General features: G+C 39.9%; 1 protein-coding gene and 1 long non-coding RNA gene across 6 annotated transcripts in view; one reads left to right on the top strand and one right to left on the bottom strand.

The window, feature by feature from the left end:
* LOC125620712 (uncharacterized) overlaps positions 1 to 27,172 on the top strand; it is a 56,900-nt gene that overhangs the window by 18,115 nt on the left and 11,613 nt on the right. Inside the window, exon 2 of the long non-coding RNA XR_007352295.2 lies at positions 1,389 to 1,544. This is a non-coding gene — a long non-coding RNA (uncharacterized LOC125620712). The remainder of the gene's footprint in view (positions 1 to 1,388; positions 1,545 to 27,172) is intronic.
* The window catches only part of IMPG2 (interphotoreceptor matrix proteoglycan 2), an 88,793-nt gene continuing 63,708 nt past the window's right edge, over positions 2,088 to 27,172 (bottom strand). For 2 of the 5 annotated variants that reach the window (XM_048816737.2, XM_048816754.2), the window contains 12 exons: positions 26,428 to 26,445; positions 23,864 to 24,108; positions 22,782 to 22,867; positions 19,626 to 19,646; positions 17,275 to 17,593; positions 15,136 to 16,835; positions 13,924 to 14,143; positions 12,048 to 12,258; positions 10,623 to 10,811; positions 9,441 to 9,639; positions 7,647 to 7,726; positions 2,088 to 4,714 (listed from right to left, as the gene is read on the bottom strand). In XM_048816737.2, the coding sequence (XP_048672694.1) occupies positions 4,702 to 4,714; positions 7,647 to 7,726; positions 9,441 to 9,639; positions 10,623 to 10,811; positions 12,048 to 12,258; positions 13,924 to 14,143; positions 15,136 to 16,835; positions 17,275 to 17,593; positions 19,626 to 19,646; positions 22,782 to 22,867; positions 23,864 to 24,108; positions 26,428 to 26,445 (3,301 nt within the window). In that variant the 3' untranslated portion in view covers positions 2,088 to 4,701. Of the gene's footprint in view, positions 4,715 to 7,646; positions 7,727 to 9,440; positions 9,640 to 10,622; positions 10,812 to 12,047; positions 12,259 to 13,923; positions 14,144 to 15,135; positions 16,836 to 17,274; positions 17,594 to 19,625; positions 19,647 to 22,781; positions 22,868 to 23,863; positions 24,109 to 26,427; positions 26,446 to 27,172 lie in introns of those variants that run through there. The other 3 variants (XM_048816745.2, XM_075118458.1, XM_048816762.2) reach the window with 3 other exon arrangements.

Below are 27,172 nucleotides of genomic sequence, written 5' to 3'. Positions count from 1 at the left end.
ATGTTTGCAGGAGACGTTGACATTTTGTAAGGCAGCATTATACGATTTAGCACACACTGATCTTTCATAGACTGCCTGATTCTGATTTGACTTTTGCTAGTGTATGTCCACAAAAGTGTCTGGAATTACCAGTATAAACAGCTACTCTTGATTTACACCATTGTGAGACCGAATGAGCCAGCTGCTTTTTTGGTTATTAAAATTGTCATTCAGACTGGAAAAAATAAGCTAGTTGTGTGTGACAATATTCATATTGTCACAATATTTTATATATGTGATCCATAATATACCAGTTAGGTTTCTAAAACTTTACTTAGGCCAGGGATTTGAGGCTTTAGTATGTAAACTACATATTTTGCTCCTAAATTTCTATATTCTTGCAAATTTAAACTCAGTTGCATACTCCTCTGAGTGTTTACCATTATGAGAAGGTTTTTATTTATTTTTCTGTTTACTGGATTTCAGAGTCACAGCCTCCTAACCCTTTCTTTTGTGACTGCTAATTAAATGGTTGCGTTAAAAAAGGAACAAACCACTTGTGTTATGTGAACTTCCTGCTGATGGCAGAAGCCCTGGAGACTTCGGCCTAGATAAGCTGGATGGAAATTTTCCAGTGCAACAGTTTGGTCAGCAAACAGGTTTTCAAAGCTGAATTGTCTGTGAAAATGGGTCTGGTTTTGATGTGATTTAATTAAATCTCAAAGCATTCAGATGGAAACCTGGCTGCTAGGGCCTAGGGCTTCCTGGGTCTGTAGTAGTCTTGCCAAGCTCAGGTTTTCAGGCTCTCTGCTCTACAGAAATGTAGAATCTCCAGTTTGAGCCAGGGCTCTTAGGGATACAGGCTCCCTGGTGCTGAGCCAGTAAACAGAAGGGCTGTCAGCTGGGATCAGGGATGTCCTGGGATGTGCTTCTAGGGTGCATGGCTTGGGGGCAGGCTCCTCATACATACTACCCTGGCTAGGAGACTCCAGGGCTTCCAGGCTCCTGAACCAATTAGCCATTCGTATTGCCTGACTGCTAAACAAGGGAACCCAGAAGTCCCTAGACACAGTGCATGGAAGAGCTGCCCCAGAGTTGCAGACCTTAAGAGCTCCAGCAGCTGCTGACTGAAATAGACATTCCTGTTACTGTCATTGCTGCTATTGAATACTACTGAATAGCTATATGAAATCTACAAGAATGTCAATTGCAGACAGCCCCAGCTTGTCCTGGGGAGCATATTTTCTTGCAGAAACACCATGTGTTGGTATTACTGAAAAAAACCTTTTGGGGAGTTTCAAAAAAATGTTTCATTCTGACTAATTTTTAAATTTCCCATAAATTGGAAATCACAAGTCCGTCAGCTCTACTTGTGTGTTTTTCTCTCTCCCCCACTACTCCCTATTAAGGTGCTTACGGCCCACAGCTGCAGGAGCAACAGGGACACTGGCAGCTTTCTTCTGGTGGATTGCTTTGAAGTTCTTGGTCTCTACCCTCTCCTCTTGTTTGGACATAGCAGCAGGAGGCTGAAGAGCAGGCTCTGGCTTCCCTGTGGACTGAAATCTGTGAGTTTTTATTTAATAATACCTCAGTACTATAGTGGCTGACTGTTTAAATGATAGGATAGACAAAAGCTAGTCAAACTGTTCATTATGCCTTTTTACAGGCTAACAAAGGCATGAACTCATCCTGACCTATTTTAATGACTCACTTGTCAAACTGAATGAATAATTATCAGACTATTTGTTTGTCTATGGTCACCTAAGAAACACTTTTGCTCTGATTTCTCACAAACCAGAAATCCCCAAAAGTTTTTGTTTAAAACAGAAGAATAGCAAAGAAGTTGTGTGCTACCCAGTATAAATCTTCAGGCTAATATGGTGCCACAAATCATTGAGAACTTTACTTGGCATTTTTATTAACAAATGAGTTTAACAGTTCTACCAGACTTATTAAAAACCTGTTCCAAGTAGTGCAAATGTTCACTTACAACTTTATAAAATAAATGCCTTTGCCATTCCATTATGTTTTCATAGTCTCCACATCAATTTTAAAAACTGGTCAAGATTTTAAGGGGGGGTGGGGGGGAGGAGGAGAATACAGACACCTTCTTGAAACAAAAACATTTATTGCAGTGAAAATAAGACATTATATACAAAAAGAAAAACATTCCCTGTATGTACAATGAAATACCACATGTTCAGTGTGAGCAGGACCTCTTCTAGGCTACTGCTTATGGATGGGACCACTAGACTAGGGTTTAGCTTTAACTAGAGATGGGCCCAAGATGCATTTTCTAATCTCAACCCTCACCGATGCAATTTTGTTTCAGATCATTAAAGGGAAGGGATTAACAACCTTGAAATTTAGATCCAGCTTTAGGTTCAAATTTCAACCCCCCAATCCTAAATTTCAGTACTGTTCAGATCCAGGATTCAGGCATGTCGCTCATTTAACCTGAACATGCATCTGGATTGTGAAGTAAGTTGTCAGTACAGCACACCACAAGGCATGAAGCGTCAAGGTTGAGGGGAGTGGTTTGTTCCCTGGGCACCATATTGAAAATGCACCTTTTTATATCACAGTAAGTTTTAGCGTCTCATTCTTAGTTATAACCCAACCGCAAAGAAACATAACTGCAGGAGTGCTATGCAAAGGTATCTTAAAGTTTAATTTTGCATCCACGCTGATTCTGCTATTCTTCTCAACTAGACTAGATTACGGGGGCCCAAAACAGAAGGGGAGGATTGGTGTAACAGAGCAATATCCCAGCTATGCCCCCTTTCCCTGCTCCAGCAGGGAGGGAAAGTGGTGCAACTTTACAGTGCCTGAGGGCCACCAAAGTCATCTTTAAAGACAGATTGTGCAGCATCCAGTGATCATACTACTCCACAAGATCTGGCTCATTGACTATGGCATTACGAAGCACCCACCAACTGTTCATGGGCTGTTAAAAGTTGATTTCCAGCTTGACACTTAAGCCATGAGTCCTTACCCCTGGCATTGAAATTGAGGATAACCCAACAATCTGGTGAAGTGTTCTCCCACAGCAGCTGTGGAGCGCTAAAAACGTTTGGAAGAAGTGTTTTTCTTCACAGGAGTCTCACCCAGCTGTCTAAGTTAGGAAGGTAAGTAGCTCTCACCATGACTAAACTGTAATATGCATTGGAAAAGTGGCGAGGAGGGGTCTGTTGGCACTTGTGGGCCTCTGGACTACCACCTTGATTAAAAAAACTAACTTCATTGTTCAGTGGGTATTAAATCAGGTGGGAAGATGTTACTGTTTAGTATTAAATACTAAAGATGTGAACATCCCTGAGCTTGGAGTTCAAACCTGGATCCAGATCCAAATTTCATGCTGGTACCTTCTTTAATAAGCTATACAAAACCCATAGGAATTTTTGAGGGTTCAAAATACAGGTCCAAATTTTTATTGGAAGCACATCTTTATATAATATCTGCCCTGAAAAACAATTTTTTTTAAGTAACTAAACTACTTTCCAGATTTAAAGACTTAACATTAGGTTTCCCCTAAGCCAGAAGTGAGGTCACTGACATCTGAGGAGGCAAAACTATAACATATATTGACTAGTAAATACTACACTATCTGACTCAGAGCTAGTGGTTGACTAATGTATTATTCAAATATGTCAGCTGAATTTTATCTGGTATTCAGTTGGCTTTAGTTTGAATGATGGATGCATACAATTCTAAGACGAGAAATTCAGTGCCAAAGGAATAAAAAACAAGAATGGTGTCATAAGTAGTCTCGTAGCACAATTAAGCCATTATGAAAATAACCAATCATAGGGAACAAAATAACTAAACTATAGAAGCAAAAATAAAAATTCTCTACATTTAAAATAATTTAGGATGATAGAGTTAGTAATGTAATATTGTAGAAATGTTCTGTAAAGGCAGGGAGGGGGTCTAGCCCTTGTTTGCCCCAGTCTGGAACTGGGAGAGAAGCAGAACACATACGCATTCTAGTATTTCTTTTGGTGGCAACCACTAAGTAGTGCACCATCTCCCCAAGCTGACATGTGGCAGTTGAAAGCCAACAACATTGAATTCTTTTGTTTTAAAAGCAATTAAAGTGTCACAAGAGCTGCAAGCTGAACCTTATTAAGTACATGACTATTTATTTTTGTTGGTGAGCAACAAACAAGGGTAAATCAGCCAGCCGTACAAAACATAAATTCCCTAGCAAGATAAAATACATTTTGTCTGGGATTATTATTGGGCCATATCAAAATAATGCTAGTATCACTTGAGCAGAACCAGTATCCTCCTATAAACCTCTCACCTGCAACCCAAATATTTCCCCCCACTAATACTTTACTTTTGAAACAGGAAACACCAAAGTAACATGAAAAACTTGTATTTCATTTTAATTTTTTCTTTGCACACCAAGCAAAAAATCTTCGAGATGAGAAAATACATGCACAAACTTTCACTGTCCAGTTCAGGAAATGCTTTTTCCCCAATTAAAATGAGTAAAAAAGTGAATTTTCATGACCTCTGGTTACCGTCATAACTGTACTCAGAAAAGCCACATAAACATTCTTATAGTTAATCATTCATTTAGAAAACATCTGCATCCAACCAGCAATGTTTAATATCCATACAACATAAAGACTATATGTAACTTTGCAGTTTTGTGTGTGCCCTGTTACTAGGGCAACAAGGTCATCTTCCACTTCTACTGGCTTCAATTTTTTTTTAAAGCAGCTTCCTGAAATGAAAAAAAACAGACAAATAGTGATTACGTTTTTCTCTATACTTTGTTTCAAAGCTCAAAATAGGGCAACCCTTCTTACTTTCCAGCTGTGGAAAATTTAAAAGATGTTCATTTTAAATACAGGCCATAGTTATTACAAATTAAAGGAATTTCAGCGTTTGAAATGCCTGACTTGTTGGTCCCACAACATTTTGCTTCTGGAGCTGACAGATTTTTACTTTTAATCTATTCCCCTGAAATATTTTACTCCCAATATTCTTGAATTACAGCTGTTTTAAACATTCAGATAGCTAAAATAGCACTAATGTAACTGGTAGAAATTCATTATCTATCAACTGCTTGCATCAGTTCTCAATCATTGTAAGCCCTCTTATTTGTTTAACTATACTGATTAGAAATCTATTGTACCTTTATGAAGATTAAAAACTCCTGCAGTAATAAGTTGAATTGCAAGTTTTAGGGTAGTAGTAGATTATCAGTGTAGTACTTGCTTTCCTGGAATTTCCATAGTTGTAGCAGCTTTTGTGGGTCTGTTATCTACTAGTTTTTGTTGTGGACCAGAAAGTACTATTTAGAACACATTTATAGAAACCCTAAAATATGATTATTAAAATAAATTTAGCGTGAGTTACAGATAGGAATCAGTAGGTCGCTCTATACTAGAAGCGGCTGAAAGTAATCTAATAGAATTTTGAGTAGCAGGCCTTGAGTCCTCGAAGCTGTGGAGACTGAGTTCATAGGTTAACATGACAGGTTTATAATTTTATGGCACCCATGATTCCAGATAATACTCTCTACCAGTGACTACAAGTGTTGAGGAGTAACAGCCGTGTTAGTCTGTATTCGCAAAAAGAAAAGGAGTACTTGTGGCACCTTAGAGACTAACCAATTTATTTGAGCATGAGCTTTCGTGAGCTACAGCTCACTTCATCGGATGCATACCGTGGAAACTGCAGAAGACATTATATACACAGAGACCATGAAACAATACCTCCTCCCACCCCACTCTCCTGCTGGTAATAGCTTATCAAAACTTCCCCAAGGTACAAAATATTCCACCCTTTGTCCTTGGATTGGCCGCTACTACCACCACCAAACTAATACTGGTTACTGGGGAAGAACTGTTTGGACACGTCTTTCCCCCCAAAATACTTCCCAAAACCTTGCACCCCACTTCCTGGACAAGGTTTGGTAAAAAGCCTCACCAATTTGCCTAGGTGACTACAGACCCAGACCCTTGGATCTTAAGAACAATGAACAATCCTCCCAACACTTGCACCCCCCCTTTCCTGGGAAATGTTGGATAAAAAGCCTCACCAATTTGCATAGGTGACCACAGACCCAAACCCTTGGATCTGAGAACAATGAAAAAGCATTCAGTTTTCTTACAAGAAGACTTTTAATAAAAATAGAAGTAAATAGAAATAAAGAAATCCCCCCTGTAAAATCAGGATAGTAGATACCTTACAGGGTAATTAGATTCAAAACATAGAGAACCCCTCTAGGCAAAACCTTAAGTTACAAAAAAGATACACAGACAGAAATAGTTATTCTATTCAGCACAGTTCTTTTCTCAGCCATTTAAAGAAATCATAATCTAACACATACCTAGCTAGATTACTTACTAAAAGTTCTAAGACTCCATTCCTGGTCTATCCCCAGCAAAGACAGCAGGAGAGTGGGGTGGGAGGGGGTATTGTTTCATGGTCTCTGTGTATATAATGTCTTCTGCAGTTTCCACGGTATGCATCCGATGAAGTGAGCTGTAGCTCATGAAAGCTCATGCTCAAATAAATTGGTTAGTCTCTAAGATGCCACAAGTACTCCTTTTCTTTTTACAAGTGTTGAGTTCTTCAGATTCAACACTGTAATGAACTAGAGGAGGACAAACTGGTAACATTTGCTTGTCTGACAGTTTTCCAACTCCAGTTTTGAAGAGAAACTACTGAATATTAAACAGAGATACTGGAAAGGCTCTGTTTGCCTGTGTTTTATGAAACAGACTATTATTTCATGTCAAATGTCTCTCTGGTACCCATGTGCTGCTGTTGCCTGATCAACTTTTTTCAGAAATGACTAATGTTTTTGGATGTGCAACTTGACACCTCGGAGAGACTTAAATCTTGGAAGCTGCGCTCCCAAAATCACTAGCCAGTCCTGAAAATTTAGGCTTTTGTGCAGATACAGGCAAGAGGCCTGGCTTCACCATTCCCTTTCCATGAAGGATCTCTGCCTCTAACAGTTGTTTTTCTGGGAGCCTCATTCTTTGAGTCATCTCAGGAAATTGCAATGGTCAGAGTAAACAGCTGAACTAGAGGGAAATTCTTCCTCTGATCCATATATGCAGATTAAATGTACATTTGCAACAAACCAGTTCAATGGGCATTATGCACAATATGTTCTGCAGTGTGGTTCGATAACTAGTATTTTACACTGGGACAGCAAGTATATTATTGATTTAATCATTTCTTCTTAGGAATAAAAACAAACTTTTAAAGCTGTTTGTGTTTGTCAAGGACTATTCCCCCATTAGTACATTGTTTTACTCACCTTAGATATAAGCAAAAAGAAAAGGAGGACTTGTGGCACCTTAGAGACTAACAAATTTATTCTCACGAAAGCTTATGCTCAAATAAATTTGTTAGTCTCTAAGGTGCCACAAGTCCTCCTTTTCTTTTTGCGAATGCAGACTAACACGGCTGCTACTCTTAAACCTTAGATATAAGGTCTCACATACCCATGGCTACTTGCAGGGGGGAAGAGGCCAATGTTTATCCGTTTTGAGTATATTGTTAGTTCACGGGCCAAGTAATAAAGCAAGCTCTATTTACAGTAATACAATTAATAGATTGCTGGTTACTGAAAGGTATTTAGGTGAAACATTATGAACTGCCAGAATGTTATTCAGAGAACACATTTCACTTACATTTGATGTTGTTTAACGAACTCTGCAAACTGCCGATCTTTGGCATAAAGCTCTATAATCCGTATTCTGTCCTGGATTTCCTGTAGTACAAGACACACAATATTATTACAAGAACCAAAATAAAGTGCACAGCTCTAAATACTAAAAAATAGCACTGAAAAGTTGGACCAGTTTTACTTCGCATTACAGCTGACTAGTGTACTTTCCTAGTCAAGGAACAAACACTGGAATTGGGCACATTTTATAAATGATTGAGCATGTATAGCTTTCATCATAAATAATTTGCAGAACGCTTTAAAAGGGGATTCTAGTCATTCTTTTCTCATTAAAATTGGAGCAACTCTTCAAAATTAGTGTACGTCTGCTAATATAGATAGAAGCTATTAATACAATTTAGTAAAAGTCAAGAGATTATTAATAGAGAAAATGACACAGCAAAATCTGTTACCCTCAAAAGAGGATACCGTTGTGTGTGTACACAAACAGAATGTCCAATAATGTGGGTCTGACTCATCTTTATCAGTAACTATGTAGACTTCAGTGTAATTATTCATAATTCACAGCAGTGAAAGTGAGAGAATATTATGCCCTACATTGATAGAGACTATAGGAATGACAGCTGTAGTTTATACAATACTTATGACTGACCTACAAACCACTTATACTACTGAAAAATACAGCTTTAAAAAAACCCCTCACCGCTGTGGGTCACTGAAAGTATATTCCATTCAGTATGTTCTTTTAGACATGACAAAAACAGCTCTTTCTATGGTGTGTATATATATGCTTAAATTGGTCAACACTATTGGTAATCCAAGATGATGTTAAAAATGGCTGTAGCTTTATAATTTTAGACTTCTGAAAGTTCCATACAGATTTAAAAACGGGGGGAAATTAAAGTAAAATTAATTTTACTCAAACAAACATAGAAAAGTAAGTATTTCAGCTCAAGGCCTCAACAATAAAATCAGCCTCCATCCTGGGACCTGCTCTCTCCCACATTTAATTATAACTATTACTGTTACAACTATTTAATTTAATTACAACTATTTAATTATAACTATTACTGTTTTGAGATCTACAGATGAATACTGTACAGAGGGACATTAGTAGCATTTCCATCATAGACCCCATTTCCCCATCTGTACAATACCAATAATGTAACTTGCTCAAGGCTTCAGGGCCAGATTGCTGGCACAACTGAGACTAGAACCCTCATCTGCAGACTCCCAGAGCAGCATCCTAGCTGCTAGCTCCACTTTGTCTGTCTACATATAAATGTGGAAATGGGCCAACACTCCCAAACTTTGCAGAAGATTCTATTAAGAACTGAACACTTAAAAGCATGTGCGCATCCTTGGAAGAGAGATTCTAGCTATTTGACAGCTCTGAAAGAAGGCACTGCTTCCTCCAGGGATGGAGCAGGCAGCCAAGACAAGTGGCTTTTTGAGAGGACACCAACTTAAAAAAAATTGTCAAGTTGGGTGCCTCTGCTAGGACAGGAATAGCTTTAACTGAAGCTCCATAAGAATATCAAACTATTTAAAAGTGCAGCTGTTCAACCATGGGGAAACTCTTTACAGGCCAGAATCTAGCTCTACCTGTGTGTACACAAAGGAGGCAAGAAGCCATCTCCCTCTCAAACATCTGCACAGGGTGCAGCCACAAGTCTAGTACTTGTATTCTGAGCACAAGGGCTGGGGGGAGTTACCAGCAGTTTTAAAATACCTCACAAGGCTCGGTCATAATTCCACCACCTGGCACTGCGGGAAGCAAAGCTACAAAGTCACCCACCTCCTTTGTGAGCTCACTATGCTCATAAATGTGCCTTATCTCTTCACTGCTGTAGTCTGTGGACGTCTCTGCACTGGTAGAGCTGTATGAGGTGAGCTGTGGGTATCTCCGATAGTAGTGGCTGTACCCAGTGGTATCACTCTCATACATAGGGTTGTACTTCACTGCATTCTCAATGGAGGAGAGGCTATCACCCTGCCTGTGAGAGAGAAAAACAAAATACAGAGGTCAAGTATTGAGGTCTTTCAGAGTGCTCTTCAAAACATAGATCAATAGATCTTCAGGGTATTCTAGGCAACAGCTGTGGAGTTCAACTCATGTCCCTCTGGATTAGTGAGGCCATGGGAGAAGTGGGCTTGCTGTCTGTGTAGACTGCCACTGACTCCTTTTGGGGGTAGGCCGCTAGCATCCTTAACAAAGCTATTGTAAGGCCTCTGCTCAAAAAAACATTGTTTTGACAAATTTGTCAGCTAATGACCTGCATCCAATTTCCCTTTGTGAAGGGAGCTTCAGAAGTCTGTGGTGAGGTAACTTGGAAGTCCAATGATTTCTTTGACCTCAGTCAATCTAGTTTCAGGCCTGAAAGTCAAAGGAGGACTTTGACTTACGCAGGAGGTGATGATGGTTTATCTCATCCTAGGAATGGATGAAGATCAGCTTTTCATGCTGTCTTTGATGTTGTTGACACATCTGCAGTCCCTATCAGGAGCAGATGGGGTGGATGGCCCTGCGTGGTTACATTTTCTTCTCTACAAGAAATCCCACAAAGTGGTTTTTGGACAGTTGCTCACAGGATCTTTGGGTTTGCTCATACAAGTTCAGGGCAAACCCATCCCTCTTGTGCAGATGAAGCAGTTAGAAGGGTAAGTGAGGCATAGAGGCTTTGGGTTCTGCAATAAACTGATGACATCAGCTCCATATCTTCTGCCTTATCTTACCTCATTGGTGCTTTGGACACACTTACCCAGTGTTTGTATGCAAATTGGGCTTGGAGGAAAGCTAGCAGGCTGAAGTTAAATCCTCACTTGTAGCAATGTTGGCAGGTTAGAAAATCTGGGGGAGATTATACCTGCAACCCTTGAGTGCATCCACCTTTTGTTACTCAGGTTTGTAATTTGGGGTTCGTGTTAGACCTGTAGCTTCTGGTCAATAGTGCTCTAGAACTTTAAATGCTCTACATACCCTAATGAGTCCTCAGTGTCACTTTTTGAGTACTGGTCTCGAAGGGTCCTGGCCAGGAAGAAAATTACAGCAGATGCCACAAGAAGGAAGCCAGCCACTGAAGCAATTGCGATACCCACAACCAATGGCTCTGAGACATACTCTTCACAGTGCTCTCCTCTGTACCACCAGTTCTCACCTACACGACATCTGTAATCCCCCACACCAGCAAAAAAACAAGGAAACAAGAAAGTTAACTACTGATACTAAGAGATCAATGGAAAAAATCAGACACTTTACTACTATAGCCTTCTTCAATATTTCCTAAGCATTAAACTTCCAGTTGCTGACATGCCAATTAAGGTTGTTTAAGAATTTTACGGGAGCGCCATTTAGCAATTATAGTGGGATATCTTTTGTAGGGAATTTTAAATGTTAATTATTAGTTGACAAAAGTGTGGTATGTGTGTATATTACAGATGATCTCATTAAATCTATAACACACATTATGGTTAAAAGATAGTTTTTTAAAATGTGTATTTAATTTCTCTGATGTTGGTTGTAACTCTTATGTAAGTAAAGTATGGATCCTAATTGCTGAGACCTTAATACTTATTGCAAGTGATTTTTTTTCTAGTCAAATAATAATTAGTATGTTAATTTCCTTTTTATTGCATCAGCTCTTCCTACCCAACCCCCTGCTTTGAAATTCGTGTTTATTTTTTTTTAAATATTGTCATGGTTTCCTAGAAGAAAATTACATATTTTTAATATGTAGCAAGAACACTGGAATTTGGTTGAGGAGCAAAAATTATGATGGGCCTAGTTCTCCTCATACAGTTTGAATAAATCAGAGTAATTCCACTAAAGTACTTAGACTTACACCAGAATCAGCCCTCAAAAGCCTCTGGTACCAAAAATGTACTAAATATCTAGCCTTCATCGTCCTATTGTTCATTTTTCTAGTCACTCTCAATTGCCTGGATAATGGTGTAGGTTATCATACCAGCATAGACTGCCTGTCAGAGGAGGCCAGTGTCTTTCAAAAACTGAAAATAAATGCTTGAACCACAAACGGCTCTGTTTGTTCTGGTCTTTGATAACTTGTACAGGGTGTTTCCCCCCATTTTGATATTTGTTCATATTGGTTTCTCCTCTATTGGGAGTACCATTTTTAACTCAGGTATATTGGATTTGCCTTACAAATTTGAATTTTATAAAACAATCAACAAAGTGACGTTTTATGATGATTTGTAGCATTTTACCACATGAAAATATCAAACAGTGGATTGAGTGTTAATCATTAGGGTCCTCTGTCATTACACTCAACATTATGCCTTGTTGTGTTTTGTTGTTTTGGCTTTTTGGGGGGACAGGGATATAGAATAGGGAAACAAGGTTGGTACTTCCTGTTTCTGGAAGCCACTAAGACAAAGGATAACATACCTACATATGGCCCCTTGTCCTGGGATTATGTCGCACTTCCCATCATTTTGGCAAAAGTCTGGTTGTAGGTCACAGATGCTATTACAGGGCAATCCTTCAATGCTTAGATAGCCAGGATAACAAACACACTCTGCCTCACCACTCCAGCGATTTACTAAGCATTCGGAGAACTCATTGCAAGCCTGGAACTTGCAAGGATCAGCTTGATCTCCTGAGGACAGAGAATGTAGACAACAGATTGGATAGTTTTTAGCTACCTGGTCTGCTCTGTGTCAATGAGCATTGTAACCTACCACACTGAAATCAACCAAGGAGATAATTCAAGACTCCTGGTCATTCTTAGTACAAATATAGCATTGATCTGAAAGAGCTTTGCCAAAGAGCATATGTAGTGTTAACCTCTTTGTACCCCACTTTCCCATCTATAATATAGGGATAAGTGACTTGCCCAAGGCTAGACAGTGAGTCAGTGGAAGAGCTGAGCATACAACTTAGGTCTCCTGCCCCCCATTTTAGTTCCCTAGCCACTGGACTATGCTGCCTCTTTCATGCTTTCCATCATTGGCACTTTTGCCATTTCTGAAAGTTACTCTCTGCTTAAAATACAGCTGAACTCCAGCACTATCCATTATAGAAGAGCTGTATTACAGCCCTGAGGAGAGCGTACTGAGGTTTGTATGTATCCTTGCAGTACGCACAGTGTACTAGAAGAGCCTGCACTTTCTTTGATGCCTCATCTATCACCACATCCCACTGAAATCTGACCCATACAATGAAACTAATTGTTAAGGACAATTTAAAAATCAATATTGAAGATTTTCTAACCAAATTAGATCTCTCCCCCTCTCTGTTGGGAGACCAGCTACTTCAACGCAGTAGTCACCATTTGCCAATACATATCACAGTTATTTCCTGTTTTTAGTATAGGGGAAAATATTTCTCTGTTACTAATCTATGCTAACTATTGGCAAATGCTGACTCTTTAATTGCAAGCATTGTAAGGTATCTCCTGGAGATCTTGTTTTTGCACAAATATCTCTGGAAATAGAGGAAGAGAAATATAGAAAACAGATTTTTTTCCCCCCTTAACCAGAGGAATTGATTAACAGAGGGTCTTTTTCACTGTTACTGAGATCAGACCCAGAATTCCAGAGTAAAGATTCACCCTCTTTTGGGAATTAGATTAAAGACTCAAGAATGGCCAGAAGATAGAAGTCCAACTTGGAGTCAGTCTACAGTGTAAGTTATGTAATATTAGAAAGTGACCTGAGGAGTCATGATCATTAATGTTTGTTATAGTGAACCAGGAGCAGCTGCCAGGACATTAACCCCGTCTACACAGTGTGTTGATGCCATGACTCAATGTTGTGTTCCAACAGGAAGCAATTTCCCAGTATATATACACCCTTGAATGAGTTATTTCTGGGGGGAAGGATCTTTCTGCCTACGAAGAGCTGCATGGAAGAGTCCAGCCAAATGGGGGAGCCAGGAACACCAGCATGCTAGAGGGAGGGAGGGGAGACTGGGAAAAACAGGGACCAAATTCTATCTTCTAACTTTCCCTCTGCCTGCAACCACAGTGAAGTTGGTGGAGTCGCATAGGATGTAAGTCAGCACCAAACATGGCCCCAAATTTCTCTAGGAGGCCGTAAAGTTTTGGTGGATGTTGGTCCCATTTTACCTTAATCTGTCCTGCTAAACAGATTGGTTTTCAAAGTTTTAAAAACTCTGCTGACACCAAGACTGAGAAGAGTGATGGTGCTCTTCTCTAAGGCTCTGAGACACTGAGAAAGTCTGCTCAGGTTTTGAGCCCCAAGCATATTTGACTCGGCAGACGCTACTCACTGCATTGGCAGCACTCCCACACTGTCATTACCTGATTCCACGTCCAAGGAGTACTTGTCAATGGCCAGGTTCATGGTCTGGTAAGCAGTGTTGCAGAAGTCTTCCAGAATTACGTAGACCGCATTCGTGACATTACGAGGCACAGGTTTTTCAAACTTCATGCGGCTGTTCACCACAATACTGCCATTCCTGAAGTTCAGGATTTCGAGATTCTGGAAACCTGTTAGATTGGACTGGAGGTAGGGAACCAGCTGCAATGTAGGAAACACAATATCTGTACTGCTGTATAAATGCGATAGAAGATCTATTTCTGAATCTAGTTCCAGGCCAATTGTAATGCTATTACATCACACACAGAGACTAGATATTTTGTCCCAATCACATTCAAAAAAAGGTATCAAAACTGTACCCAGCTGAGGCCCTACTGGCAGCTTATCAGGAGCCTGAGAGATTCACAGAATTTCCATAATTTAGAGCAAATCACTGCAGGCTCCCTGTTCTATAATAGAAATGCATCCCACTGGATGCAGTGCTCCATCTGGATCCAAGCAAGCTCATACTGCATAACAGGACTTAACGCGTTGGGTATCACCCTTCATACATTTGGCTACTCCAGCCAAACTATTGATTTTCAGCTTAAAAACTGATAATTACTCCTGTGGCATTCTGCCACCCATTGGCTATTTAAGAGATCAGTAGATCCACAGGCAGTTTAACTCACTGAGCTACAGATTTAATAAAATAGTTGCTTTAAATAAAAAGCATCTTAAAACAGGTGAGAGCATCCAGTAACATATCACTCTGCACTCCCAATTATTTTACTTTTCACCCATTGATAGAGCAAATGAAGACACTGTTTGGAAATGTGTGAACACAAAGGGCCAGTGGAGCCAATTAAAATACATGATTTACAGCAGCCAAGCGTCTGTCTCAGTGTTACTAAGTATTTAAGAGACTTATTTTTGCCTTGGTAAATCTGTCCCACACAAGTGAAACGTCAAAATTTGAGACACAAATATTCAAATAAAAGCGTTACATTTTCCAGCCAAATTCTCCCACTATCATAAATATGAGTTACTCACAACTTGTGGGATGTACTAGGCTGCTGTAATTTTGTTGCAAACAATTTCTCTCTCTCTCTCTGTCTCTTCCCCCCTTTTGCTCACATGCATGGTAAGAAAAGGTTTTAACTGAGGGCTTATAGTAGCTGCTAGTAACATATTCATTATAAAGTGAATCTTACCAGTTCTAAGAATCGTTGCTCCAGTGCCTTATATTCTGGGGAATTTTTATTGAATAGGTCCTCTGAAAACATCATGTTGGTAACACGGAGGCTAAAGAATACCACTAAAGCTCGTGAGGACGTGGTAGTATTGCGATTTGCATGCGTGGGCCAAGCTATGCTGGCCATCTCTGTGGAGTGAACATTGGTAGATACCTCCATGCGACTATCAGTCATACTTCTTTCTTCCAGGTTCATCTCATGAGGATACAACATTGTGCCCACATGATCCAGCACTCTTGTAGTCATGTCCTCCCCCAGTTTTATTGAGCTAACTGTATATTGTGTAGTAGGGAAACTGGACAGGGAACCAATAGGATTCTTTGTTATAGTCACTGTTGCAAAAGAACCCACTGCCATATTTAAGCTACTAGGGGAACTAGTTTCATGGTCTGTACTAGACTGTCCAGTGAAATCCTCTGAACCAGTCGGCAGCTCCAGTAAATAAGGAGCTATCGTTGAAACTTCAACCTTACTCGGTGCTTCAGATTGCATGTCTTGTTCTGCAGGTTTCTCAGATGCCCTTTCAGTGTTGTGAGTAGGCCAAATATTTATTGGTTTCACAGCAAGCGATCCAGAAGCTTCTTGAGTTGTCAAGTGCAAATCTGGAATTTGCTGCTCCTCCATGAAAATGTCAGTGACTATATTTTCCATCATAGGAGTTGCTGTCAGGACTGTTTCTGGCTTGAGGAGCCCAGTCCATGAGGAATCCATGTCTTGGTGTCCTATTGTAACAGCTACACCTGATTGGACTATTGTGGATAGTTCTTCTGGCTTTGTCCCTTCCTTGTTTTGGTTTCCTACTGCTTCATAAATGATTTGATGATCCTCACTAGACTCTTCAGCTTGTTTAACATTGAATGTCTCTGTAGATGTAAGGAGATGACCTTCTATAGAGATATCTTTTTCATGTGGTGAGATGGAGGTCTGTTCATCTGCCATATCTAAAGAAGAATAGTCCACTGAGGGCTCATATGCAAAGGATGAAGAATAATCAGACATGCCTGATGCCTCTAATGTTTGCATGGACAGTTCCACATTCAAGGTTTCTTGTGTCCATAACATAGGCACCTGCTGAGTTGCAGTTTCTGAAAGTCCAGGTACATTTGATTCAGAGTCATCAGTGAAATCCCCTCTTGCATTGGTCATGCCTCCATCCTCAGGATTACCATTTAATTTCTCTATAGAATCAATTATATAATCCAGGATCTGTCCCTCAGGAGTATCCTGTGCTCTGATTAACAGAGAATCATTTTTATCTTTCAGCCAGCTTTCAGGAAGACTGTAGAAAACTGGCTCTAATGTTGCTATGCCCCATGGCCATGCCTCTTGACCTGAAGCATCAAATGCTGATCCAGATCCATCCTCATAAATAATTTCTCCTCCTGGATACAGATCGGGTTGCAGAGGGTTCACCTCTAGATAAACTTCTCCGTCCTCCAGGCTGTCACGGGATATAGAGTCTATGTCAATGGGCATGGCTTCTCTTGCCTTCTCTGCAGAGATCACTCCCTCATTATTAGGCTCTGTTTCTGATGTAGAGGCCATTGTTGGTATAGAAGTCGGAGGAACCACAGAAATGACTGTGGATGGCATTTCTTTTGGTGCAAGATGAGGGTATAGACTGGAAGGCAGAAGAAAGCCTTCCGACACTCCAGCATCTTCAAACACAAAGTCAACAATTTTCATTTAGTTGTGTTGTGACTTATGTAATTTTAGCTTGCCAGACTCTATTTCTCTTATATCCCCAAGGATCAGTAACTCTGTTTTTCCCCATTAAATACCTTGATCTGCTTACATGCCAAAGTTAGAAGTATCTATTGCAGATTTATCTACTGCTGTATCCAGCTAAAACTACTTGGCAGTGTTTCTGTGAAATGGAACAACAGGGATCATGCATATACCATTAATCTCTTTAGGGACAAATAGGCCTTATTAGTTGCTATAAACATTTAAACTTAGAAGTTGGTTCTTTTTAGTCACACCTGACTGAATACATAGGAGTTTCTAGGAAGTTGTTTTGGAGGGCTCTGGCTCCTGAGCACAAGGTAACATTGTTACCTAGACTTAAACTTTAGTAAATGAAGTGAAGTAACTTACCATCTTTGAAAGAAGCAGGGATAGACAGCCATTCCTGAGAGTCCACAGGAGAGCCATTTTCTAATATTGATGGGGTGACAGAAGGAAGAGTCAGGCTCCCTTCCTCTAGACTCATCCCACCAGGAGAAGAAGTGAGGACAGCCTTTGGTGTTGAATTCATGTTGTTCTCAAAGTCCAGGTTTTCTGATCTTAACCACATTTCATTGCTATTGGACTGTTCACTATCAAAGGTGAAACCTGATTTGGTGAAATCAAGTGGCAAGATATTGCTTGCAGTTGTTGCTTCTGCAGAGGGCCACTCAGCTAAAAGGGCATTATCCTGAAAGACAAATCCATAATAACCTATTATTGTGTGACTTGTGTCTGCATATGGACTGCACACAATATGCTAAGTAGTACAGTAATTGTTAACTAGTAGCAGCTTCTGCCTGGTGGGCTTCTGTTTCTCTGATTAGAGGATAACATGCACTATCAAGAGGTTCCAAACTGTAAGGATGACCTACATTTTAAGTCAGCCCACGTTCATTCCAAAGGATAGGATCATATACAGATTCTTTAGAGGAGAACAGCAGCATTCCTTTAAAAATGATATTCAATAGCAGTGGGATACTATGGATTAGAATGTGCACCACTTATGCCCATCTGTTTTCCTTTTACCAACTGAAAGAATTTACTGATGTGTTATAAATAAGGTTACAATTTTGTCACAGTAATTTTTAGTAAAAGTCAGGGACAGGTCATGGGCAATAAACAAAAATTCACGGAAGCCCAGGACCTCTCCCTGACTTTTACTAAAAATTACTGTGACAAAATGGGCCAGACAGGGGATGAGAGCCCAAGCCCTGCTGCGTGAGGGGTGCCGGGCTCCCTGCCACTTGTGGCAGATGGGACCTATAGGAGCCCCGTGGCAGATGGGAGCTCCAATCCCGCCGCCCCGAGGCTGAAGTGGAAAATGTCACAGAAGTCTCTGAATTAATAAATTCCATGACATAATCTAATCCTTAGTTATAAACCAGTAATATTCAATTAAATTTTTTCACAGGTCAGATAAAGCAACTTCCGTATCTTGGTAAGCTAAAAGGCTCTCTCTAGGGTCACAGGGCTCTCCAGGTGTTTGCTCTCTAGGGAGCCTGCCAAGGATTGCAGTCGTTCAAAAGTGGTGTGCCGGATTGTATTTATTAATCTCATAATAACAGGCTAAGCATGCCAGTAGACAATATTCCAGTGAAAACTTGCAAAGAAATAATTATACAAATACATTGCAATGCTATTAAAACAGTATGCTATTCATATTAATTCTATTAAAACTATTAATTTAAAACTGGAAATTAAACTCTCAAGATATTCAGTGAATGGACATCTTATTTCCCTCCCTTATAGCCTGATATTTTGATAGCTGCTCTGTGGGGTTTTATTTTTTTTTGTTTTTTTTCCTGAAAAACTACTGTGCAGGACGCAATCAAGTTAACTGATGAAAGCACATCAATTACTGATTGCTTTACGTTACGTAGACACCTGCTTAAAAGTGTACCCCTGTAAATCAAAATGTAGCACCAAAATCTAGCTTCAGTGTGTTTAAATAGAAATTAAAAGTTTATAAATTAAATACACGGCGTGATAATAGAGGGAAAATAAATGGAGGTGTATCTGCCCAGCCCCCATCAGTTCTGCCCTCTAGCTCTTCCATCTGCCCAGCACCCTAATCCCCCCATTAAGTTCTTGCCTCTAGCCCTCCCCCCCCCCCAATTATCTGTGGCCTTCCCAGCCTCATCTCTGCTCTTACTGGGATTCTTCACCAACCCTCACATCCCAGGCTGGGGGGAGGCTGCAGCAGGGTACCCCTCCCCCTTCTGAGGTGTGAGGGGAAGGCTCCACTGGTTCTTCACCTCCTTCCCTCCCCTTTCTCACATTGGGTATTACAGGGAGGGAACAGGGAGTGGAGCCTCCCTGAGCAGCAAGGCTCTTTCTGCTCCCTCCTTCCCCTGCCCCTCTTGTGCGCTGGGAAGGCTCCCCTCCTACTCCCCCCACCCTTCCTACAAGAATAGGCTTGGCTCCTGAGAGGTGGGGAAGGAAGCTCGGCTGCTGCTTCCCAGCAGCCACGAAGGATCAGCTGACGCTCAGTGGCGGGTGGGCGGGCGGGCCCCATGGGTTGGATGTGGGCCACGGGCCACCAATTAAAGAACAATGTTATAAGCTACCCATCAGCTGCCTCAAGCACCCCTGACTCTAGTACAGAAACCCATCCGTCCCCTTGGAGTTCATAGGCATATCTGGGTAACACCACAAACTTTTTTAAAAAGCCTGTTAAACCAATGGAATCTATAATAAGAGGAAGAATGCTTAGAACTTACATAGTCCTTTTCATCTGCAAGCTGAGTGAAATGCAGAAAGTAAACAAAGAACATACACGATGAAAAACAAATTTGATTTCAAAGCTTCTCTCTTTCTTTCCTACATTATACTAGTGTGTGGGCATCATAACCATCATAGTGCTTAGCACTTTTCATCCTCAAAAGTTAATCTATCCACACAGTACCTCCTGAGAGATAGGGTAGGTATTGTCTCCATTTTGCACATAGAGAAACCAATGCAGAGAGATTAACTTCACCAAGACCATAGAGGGGGTCAGCATGTCATAACTATGACTAGAACTGAGGAGCCTGGCTTCCAGTCCTTGGCACAGAAAAATAAACCAAGTGGGCAATGGGCACACCAGTGCTCATTCCCCTAGCATGAATACTCATCAAAGACTCATTTAAGCTCAAATTGTCAAATTCAAATTGCATCTTTGGTTGTAAAACTTGCAGTCTGCAAAGTGTGAGCCTCTATCCTGCAATGTGATTCACTAGTGCAGGCCCTTGGACTGCACCAAGGAGAGGGGTCCATGCTTGCAAATTACACTGCAGGACACGTTAGTTACAGAATTCGTCCAATAAGGAAATAGAAACAATACCCTATGATTTATGTAATGAACCTATAGGAGTGTGAATTGTGAACACTCACAGTGGACTCTTCACAGTCTACACCAAAGAATTATTCTGAAGTAATTTGCAAATGATGAATAAATCTGAGAATTTAATTACCTGTGTTTGAACAATTTGTGAACAAGGCAAAAAATATGTGAATTTCACAGAATAAGCTCTTTTCTTGTGAATTATTTGCAGTGCTCTTTTATGACTAGCCGTTATTCCACTCCTGATATCTTTGTAGGCGGTTTTCATTTTAGCAATTACAAGCGACCAATGAATTGAAATTAATATATATGAGTTATGTGCTTCAGGAGCAAAAATCACCAATGCGTGTAAAACTATCAGGGTTTGTTTTGTTTTTTTGCAAGATTAGCGAAATAAGTATTAAAAAGAACAAACATAAGAACTGGTGTCAATAACTTTTCAATGCAAAATTTTTAAATGTTAGCACACCAGTGCCAGGAATTGCACTTCATCATTTATTTAATGTGGAGAGGTGTTCCTATGACAACTAATGCATTTCAAAGATTCTTGTTATGGTGCAATGTTTTATTAACAAGTTTAATATTAGAGTGGCAAGTTCTGTTTTTGCCAATATCGTTTGAATGGCTTACTAATATGACAGATCATTGCAAAAAGAAAAAAATCCCAATTTCCCATTTCTCTCTGCCAGAAAGACATTACCTTCAATAATCCAGCCTGTTACAACAACAACAAAGTCTGGTTTAAATCCTATCTGCAGGATTTGAGAGAGATACAGCGACGAGGATTTGTAAAATTTAAAGAGGTGGATCTAGAGTTAATTGATATCTGCTACTGATCAGTTTGTGAAGTCAGGATAGTCCCACACAAATATGATGAATTAAAATACAGTCCTTAAAATTTTAACCATTTCTTCAGAAGGGCTAATACAAAATATAGCAGGACTCATTTTCTCACTGGCACTTAATTTCTCCCATATTGCTTTAGCTGTGAAGAACAGATATTGCAACTGAGCCATTAAAAAAATTCAGCCTTGTTTTCTGTTTGTAATCTGTCCATAAGCAGTTTGATTTGTTATTCAAATGGTTTCCTAAATAATTTCTTTATTGTTGATTGCACATAGCAGCTCGCTGCAAGTATTCAACATCTAAAATTGAAGCTCTTGACTGGAAATGTAGGTCACATGCTATTGTTTCTATTCCTTGAAAGGATAAACAAAGCTATTGGAATCAGGTTTCTGGGTGCAAATACTTGCTTTTACAAGTTCATAATTGACTTCCAGAAAATATTCTCAAAAATCCAGTTAAAGTGAATTGCCACAAACTTTCCTATCAATAAATTCATTTGCTAGAATATCTGCAGAAAGTGAACATAGAAGGGATGTAAGCATAGCTAAAGTTATTTCTTTTATTAATGTAGTATGGAACATTTTTAAGCTACTCACTCATCTCTAGTAAATATACAATATAGAAAACCAGTCTCTATATAAATTAGTCAATATATTCATGCTGTTCACCATAATCAATCTGTTATGGCAATTCCCATGTAAATGTCTAGGTTGCATAGGGATATTTTTGAAGTTTTTATTCAGCCAAAGATTCCCACTAACAGGGATACTACACATGTTAATATACTGTATATTAATATAATGTACATCATAAGATACACTCATATGAAGCCAATGGGAGTTCTACTTGAGTGAGGACTTCAGGGACTTGGCCTGAAATTTAAGTGTGTCCAGGCTCACAAAACTATCTGCATAATGGGCCAGATAAAAACCTAGATTGTATCACCACCAAATTCAGGGATGTTCAGAAGCTGGGTCTGAATTTTGTAGCTTAATTTCAGCTTCTCTCAGTATGTATATAGTCAGATGTTGCCTTAAACGCCTTCAACTTTGGAGCAAGCTTGGATGTATAAAAATGAAACTATTGGCCAATATTTGTCTAGATTTCCTTTGCTGTTACTGAGATGTAGGTTTGTTTTTATAAAGAACTGAGCACTGCACTTCTCAGTGATAGCAGTACAGCTGCAAAGGAGGAACAGGAGTTCTATTTTAATCTAATCTCTTCCATGGGCAAAATTTCCCCTCACATCTACCTCTTTTGTTCCAAGAAAAGGCCCAAATGATTCTCTTCAGTTGTGAGGGCCATCATTTCCCTATGAAGCCACACAATCAAAACATTACAAGAAACCAAAAGGGAATCCTAAAATGAAGAAGTGGTTAGACAGGCTATAACAAGAACACAGTACTGGCTTGTACGGAAAAGAACAGATCAGGTTCTATTGCAGGAGGCGTGTCACTCTCCTAAGACCAAATATTTCCCAAAAGGAAGACTTGCAAAACAGAGCTCTCTCATCAGACTGTATAGCTCCATATTGTGTGTATTTCTGAGCATTCATTCTATATTTCAAACATGGCAGGGAACTGTGTTTTTGGATTCTGACCATACTTCCACCGTGTAGAGTTAAACTATTTGGTTGTGTTTGTAAGTAGGCAGCTGGAGGACAAATTAGTCTCACTAGAATGAGAATGCAGTGCAGAAATGTACTTACGTCATCAACTTCTGGAGACTCAAGAACAACTGGATTTTCAGTAATCCTGGATGTGTCTTCAGGTGCAGGGGAGAGCACTTCTTTCACTGTGAAAATAAAAAATGAGTTGTAAAATCACAGTTCATATGGAATGTTTATTGTAGTTTATATGATGCCAACTGTGTTTTATTGTCTCTTTTTTCCCCAAATGCTGTCACAGCTGCGGGTGCCTGAAAATAATTAAAAGCAGAGGATAAGAAAACATTCAGAATTTGAAGGTGTACACTGTCCAATTTATCATCCCAATTTGCCCTTAGAGAATTACTGTGAAAAGTTGCACTAGCACTGGAAGGAAGTTGTTTGTAGAAGCAACAGGGTACTCTGGACTAAAACCCTCACTCATTTTTCCTCTTTCCATCTCATATTTGCTTCCAGGATCTTCTCAAAGTGCTCACCAGAATGATTGAGCGTCTGGAATGCCTTTTATCAGTCACACTTGAAGCAAAGATAGAGGAAGGATAACGACCGGAGATAGATAATTTCCACTGGCAACAGGGAGGACATCGAGAAGACAGCACTTACCAGGCGCTGGTCTGTGCTGCCAGGGTCCAACTCAGCACTACTAGGCTGAAATTCATCCTAGTACAGAGGGCCCTATGCATCATTTGAGCCCCATTTAAGTGGCACATTGGGCCTTCTGCACTGAGCTGAATTTCACTCTTACAGAATGTCATCAGCATCATCCTGCTGTAAGAGGATATACAATAATATACAAAGTATATATTTTGGGTGGAATTTGTATTTCATTTTAGTTACTGACATATGATTGAACCCATCAATACATACCTTAAAAATTATACATCGCAATGTTAAATTAATTTAAGAGAGGCTAATCTGGTGGGTTAGGGATAGGATGCTACCACTGCTGATCTGCTTTGATTTTGATAAAATCAGGAGAAAAGGAGGAGCCCTGAGGACCATACCACTGCATATAACTTCCTCCTTTTGAGAGAGGAGCTCCTAATCCCCCACACCACATCCTTCATCTTTTTTAAACATAAATTCTGATTAACAGACCACAGCATTTCTTAAGTAATACACACCATTAATGAGCTGGAGAGAGTCAGGGTCCAAGGTCAAAGAGACATTTTCAAGGAAAGAGTTCTTTTGAAGGATTTCAGCAATATAAGTTCTGAAGTCACTGATTGTGTAAACAACAGTTGGGTTATCCTCAAGTTCTACGAGGGAGTTGTCCTCCACTTTGTTGGACTGAAGGTTAATAAGGTCCCAGGTGGCATTGCTGATGGCTTCCCCAACAAACGTGACAGCGTAGTGAACCTCCACACCACTGTGGTTTTATAAAGAAAAAAGAAAATATAGATCAGAGCTAAACAGTTGGCCAGCTATATCATGCATTCTGGTTGTTTGAGGAGCCAGGTCTCACACTTAGAAAAGATACAACAGTTTAAAGGGGGTCTTTAGTAAAAATATATTTAATTGTTTTTATGTTTGTCTATCTCTGTAAAATGTATCACAGATGGAGCAAAATCTTCAGAGAGTGCACCACCCAAATTCAAAATCTCATATTTCCAACATCATGACAAGCCCAAATATTTGGCTTTATATCATAGTCATTAATAGGGCCAACCAATATCCAGAAGTGGAAATACCATGCGTGAAGAGACCAGGTTTTTACAAGACCTTGTCAACCCCATGAATGGCTTTGAGACATGGAATCAGCCTGGGAAAATGTAAACAAGCACAAAATATAAAAATTTGAGTGTCCTTGATCATCCCCAGTGGACAAGTTTTGCAATTTAAACCTGTTTTAAATGGTGCTCTTGATAGATCTAAAGATGTGTTTATATTATATGCCCAGAAGAGTGCCTATTTATAAGAATGTAGTTGCTCTCATTTATTTTTATTAAGAAGTTTTTGTTTTGTAAATTTGTACAGCTGAATTATTTGTACCAGTCCTACCCTATTTTCTGAATTTTCTTCTCATGAGCACACTTGGATTTACCTCCCCACAAGACAGTGCAGTAATCAGAGTTACCATACACAGAGCGTAAGCACTAGGGAGCTTTAGTTAGTGTTTCACACTTTGACTGTACAAAGTGCATAATCAGAAAGTGAGGTGGTCTATGAAGCACCAGGAAACCCTGCTCCAAAGATAGGTTTTCCTCCTGCCGTAGAGCTGGAATGCATCCCTAATCAATGGCTGGGCTTAGTGAGGCCTACAGAGCTAAGTTCAGTTCAGATGTAAGCAGCAAATGCGGCTGCACTAAAACCACAACTCTGCTGGAGTTTTGCTGTTGCCACCTTGGCTGAATTTCACCCACTGTAGGCACATTCTGGGCATAAGTATCACTCTGGGGAATGGAAACAGAGCACAACAATGAAAAGACAGGGCAAAAATCAGAACCCAATATGCTGGACAACAATAATATCTGGATTTAATAAAGCCATGCTGTCAGTTGCAGCTATTAAATGCAATTAATAACTACGGTCATCCACCTGAAACGGGCCCCAACATCTGTTCCTTGGAGCAGAGTGTCTCTGAATAGATTCTTGTGCATCCTTTCTTGCAGAAGTGCATGGGAGTAAGGGGATGGCTTTAATACTCTGCTGTTTCGACAGAGTTTTTTCTTTTCAATCCCTTCTTCTAAAATCAAATACTGCTTCTCTATAAGATTGTTTATGGAAACCAGCTTTTATGTTAAGATGTGTATTAGAGGGAATTTATATTTGACCTTTAATGGATTAGGAGCCCACAGTTCATTGACTTTTTGTCAGGTAAGTTCCCAAAAAGGTATCAAAGAGAGCGTTATTTGAAGTCTGTATTAATTGGCAATTACTTCAAAATTCTTCAAATAAATAAGGGCTTCAAAGAGCGCTCTCTCTTTGATTGCATTTTAGGAAATCTCTAACAAAAGGTCAATAAACTGTGGGCTCCTAATCCATCAAAGGTCAAGTATTAATTCCCTCTAAAATGTGTGTGTGTGTGTATATACACACAGACACACACACACACAGCACCTCAACAGATTTTGAGGTACTTAATACGGGCTTCAAAGAGCGCTCTTTGATACCTTGACACACAAACACACACTAAATACACAGAAACATTCCCCAAACAGCCCCAGTCTGATCTCTCCTTCCAGCTGAAGAAGGTTGATTACAACTTCCACTGAGGTTCACATCCACATTGGCCTTCAAACACTTAAATGGGGTTTGCTTGAGATGTACCATTGTCTTAATTTATTTGGCTTTATACGGTCATAAAAAAGAGATACCTATCAATGGCTCTAGGTGCCCTACCACAAATTGCAATGCAAAACCAGTAAACAGCAGTTAAGCAATTTTATTTGCTTTAAACTAGAGATTCCTACAAAAAAATTTTAACTCACTAACTGATTCATGTTTAGGCAGAGTTTGCTATGTAACTCTTTCTGATTACTAGTTAAATAAGAAAATTGGATTAGACTATCTGTAGCCTAAAACAGGTCAGCTACTTGTAGTTTTAAGTAAATCTACAGCAAGGGATAATATTTTTACTGGATGTATCCTTAATTCATAACCACACTGTCATAATAACTGGTAGTCTCATGCAATTAGCAAGCCTGTCTAAATTTACACGACGACAATTTACATATGTTGCCTTTACCTGTCATCGTCAGGAGAGCTAAAATTTAAAAAAAGAAATAAATATGTTAAATGAGAAACAGTTTTGTCATTCCATTTAAGTCTTCTAGTTCAGCGGTTCTCAAACTGTGGGTCGTGACCCCGTTTTAATGGGGTCACCAAGGCTAGAGTTAGACATGCCTATGTCTGGGGCTGAAGCCCAAGCCTCACCGCCCAGGGCCAAAGCCAAAGCGCAAGGGCTTCAGCCCTGGGTGGGGGGGGCTCAGGTTACAGGCCCTCAGCCTGGGGCTGAAGCCCCTGGGTTTTGGTTTTGGCCCCCACACCTGGGGCAGCGGTGCCCGGGCAGCCGTAGGTTTCGGTCCCCCCTCTTGGGGTCGTGTAGTAATTTTTGTTGTCAGAAGGGGGTCGCGGTGCAAGGAAGTTTCAGAACCTATGTTCTAGTTTATTCCTTATAGTGACAGCTCTGACATGCTATAGAACAGGCAAATTTGAAAATAAATCAAATTAAATAGCTTACAAGTAAAAAATGTTATTCTGCTATACAAGGGACCAAATTCTGGTTTCACTCAACTCAATGGGAGATTCACTACTGGCTTCAATGGGACTAAAAGTTGTTCTAAGTCAGTGCAGTTGTGCTAGCATATATCAGGGGGGGAAACAGGCACAATAATGTTACTTACGGCTAGTTTACAAACATATTTACTTATCAGAAAGTAGTAGGATATCCTTGCCAGAACAAGCAGCCTTTTCGGAGTGCTACACGTCGC

Source organism: Caretta caretta, chromosome 1 (genome assembly GCF_965140235.1).
Source record: "Caretta caretta isolate rCarCar2 chromosome 1, rCarCar1.hap1, whole genome shotgun sequence".
Lineage (NCBI taxonomy): Eukaryota > Metazoa > Chordata > Testudines > Cheloniidae > Caretta > Caretta caretta.
The sequence above is the reverse complement of the archived record's forward strand: the minus strand, read 5'-3'. Positions and strand labels throughout refer to the sequence as shown.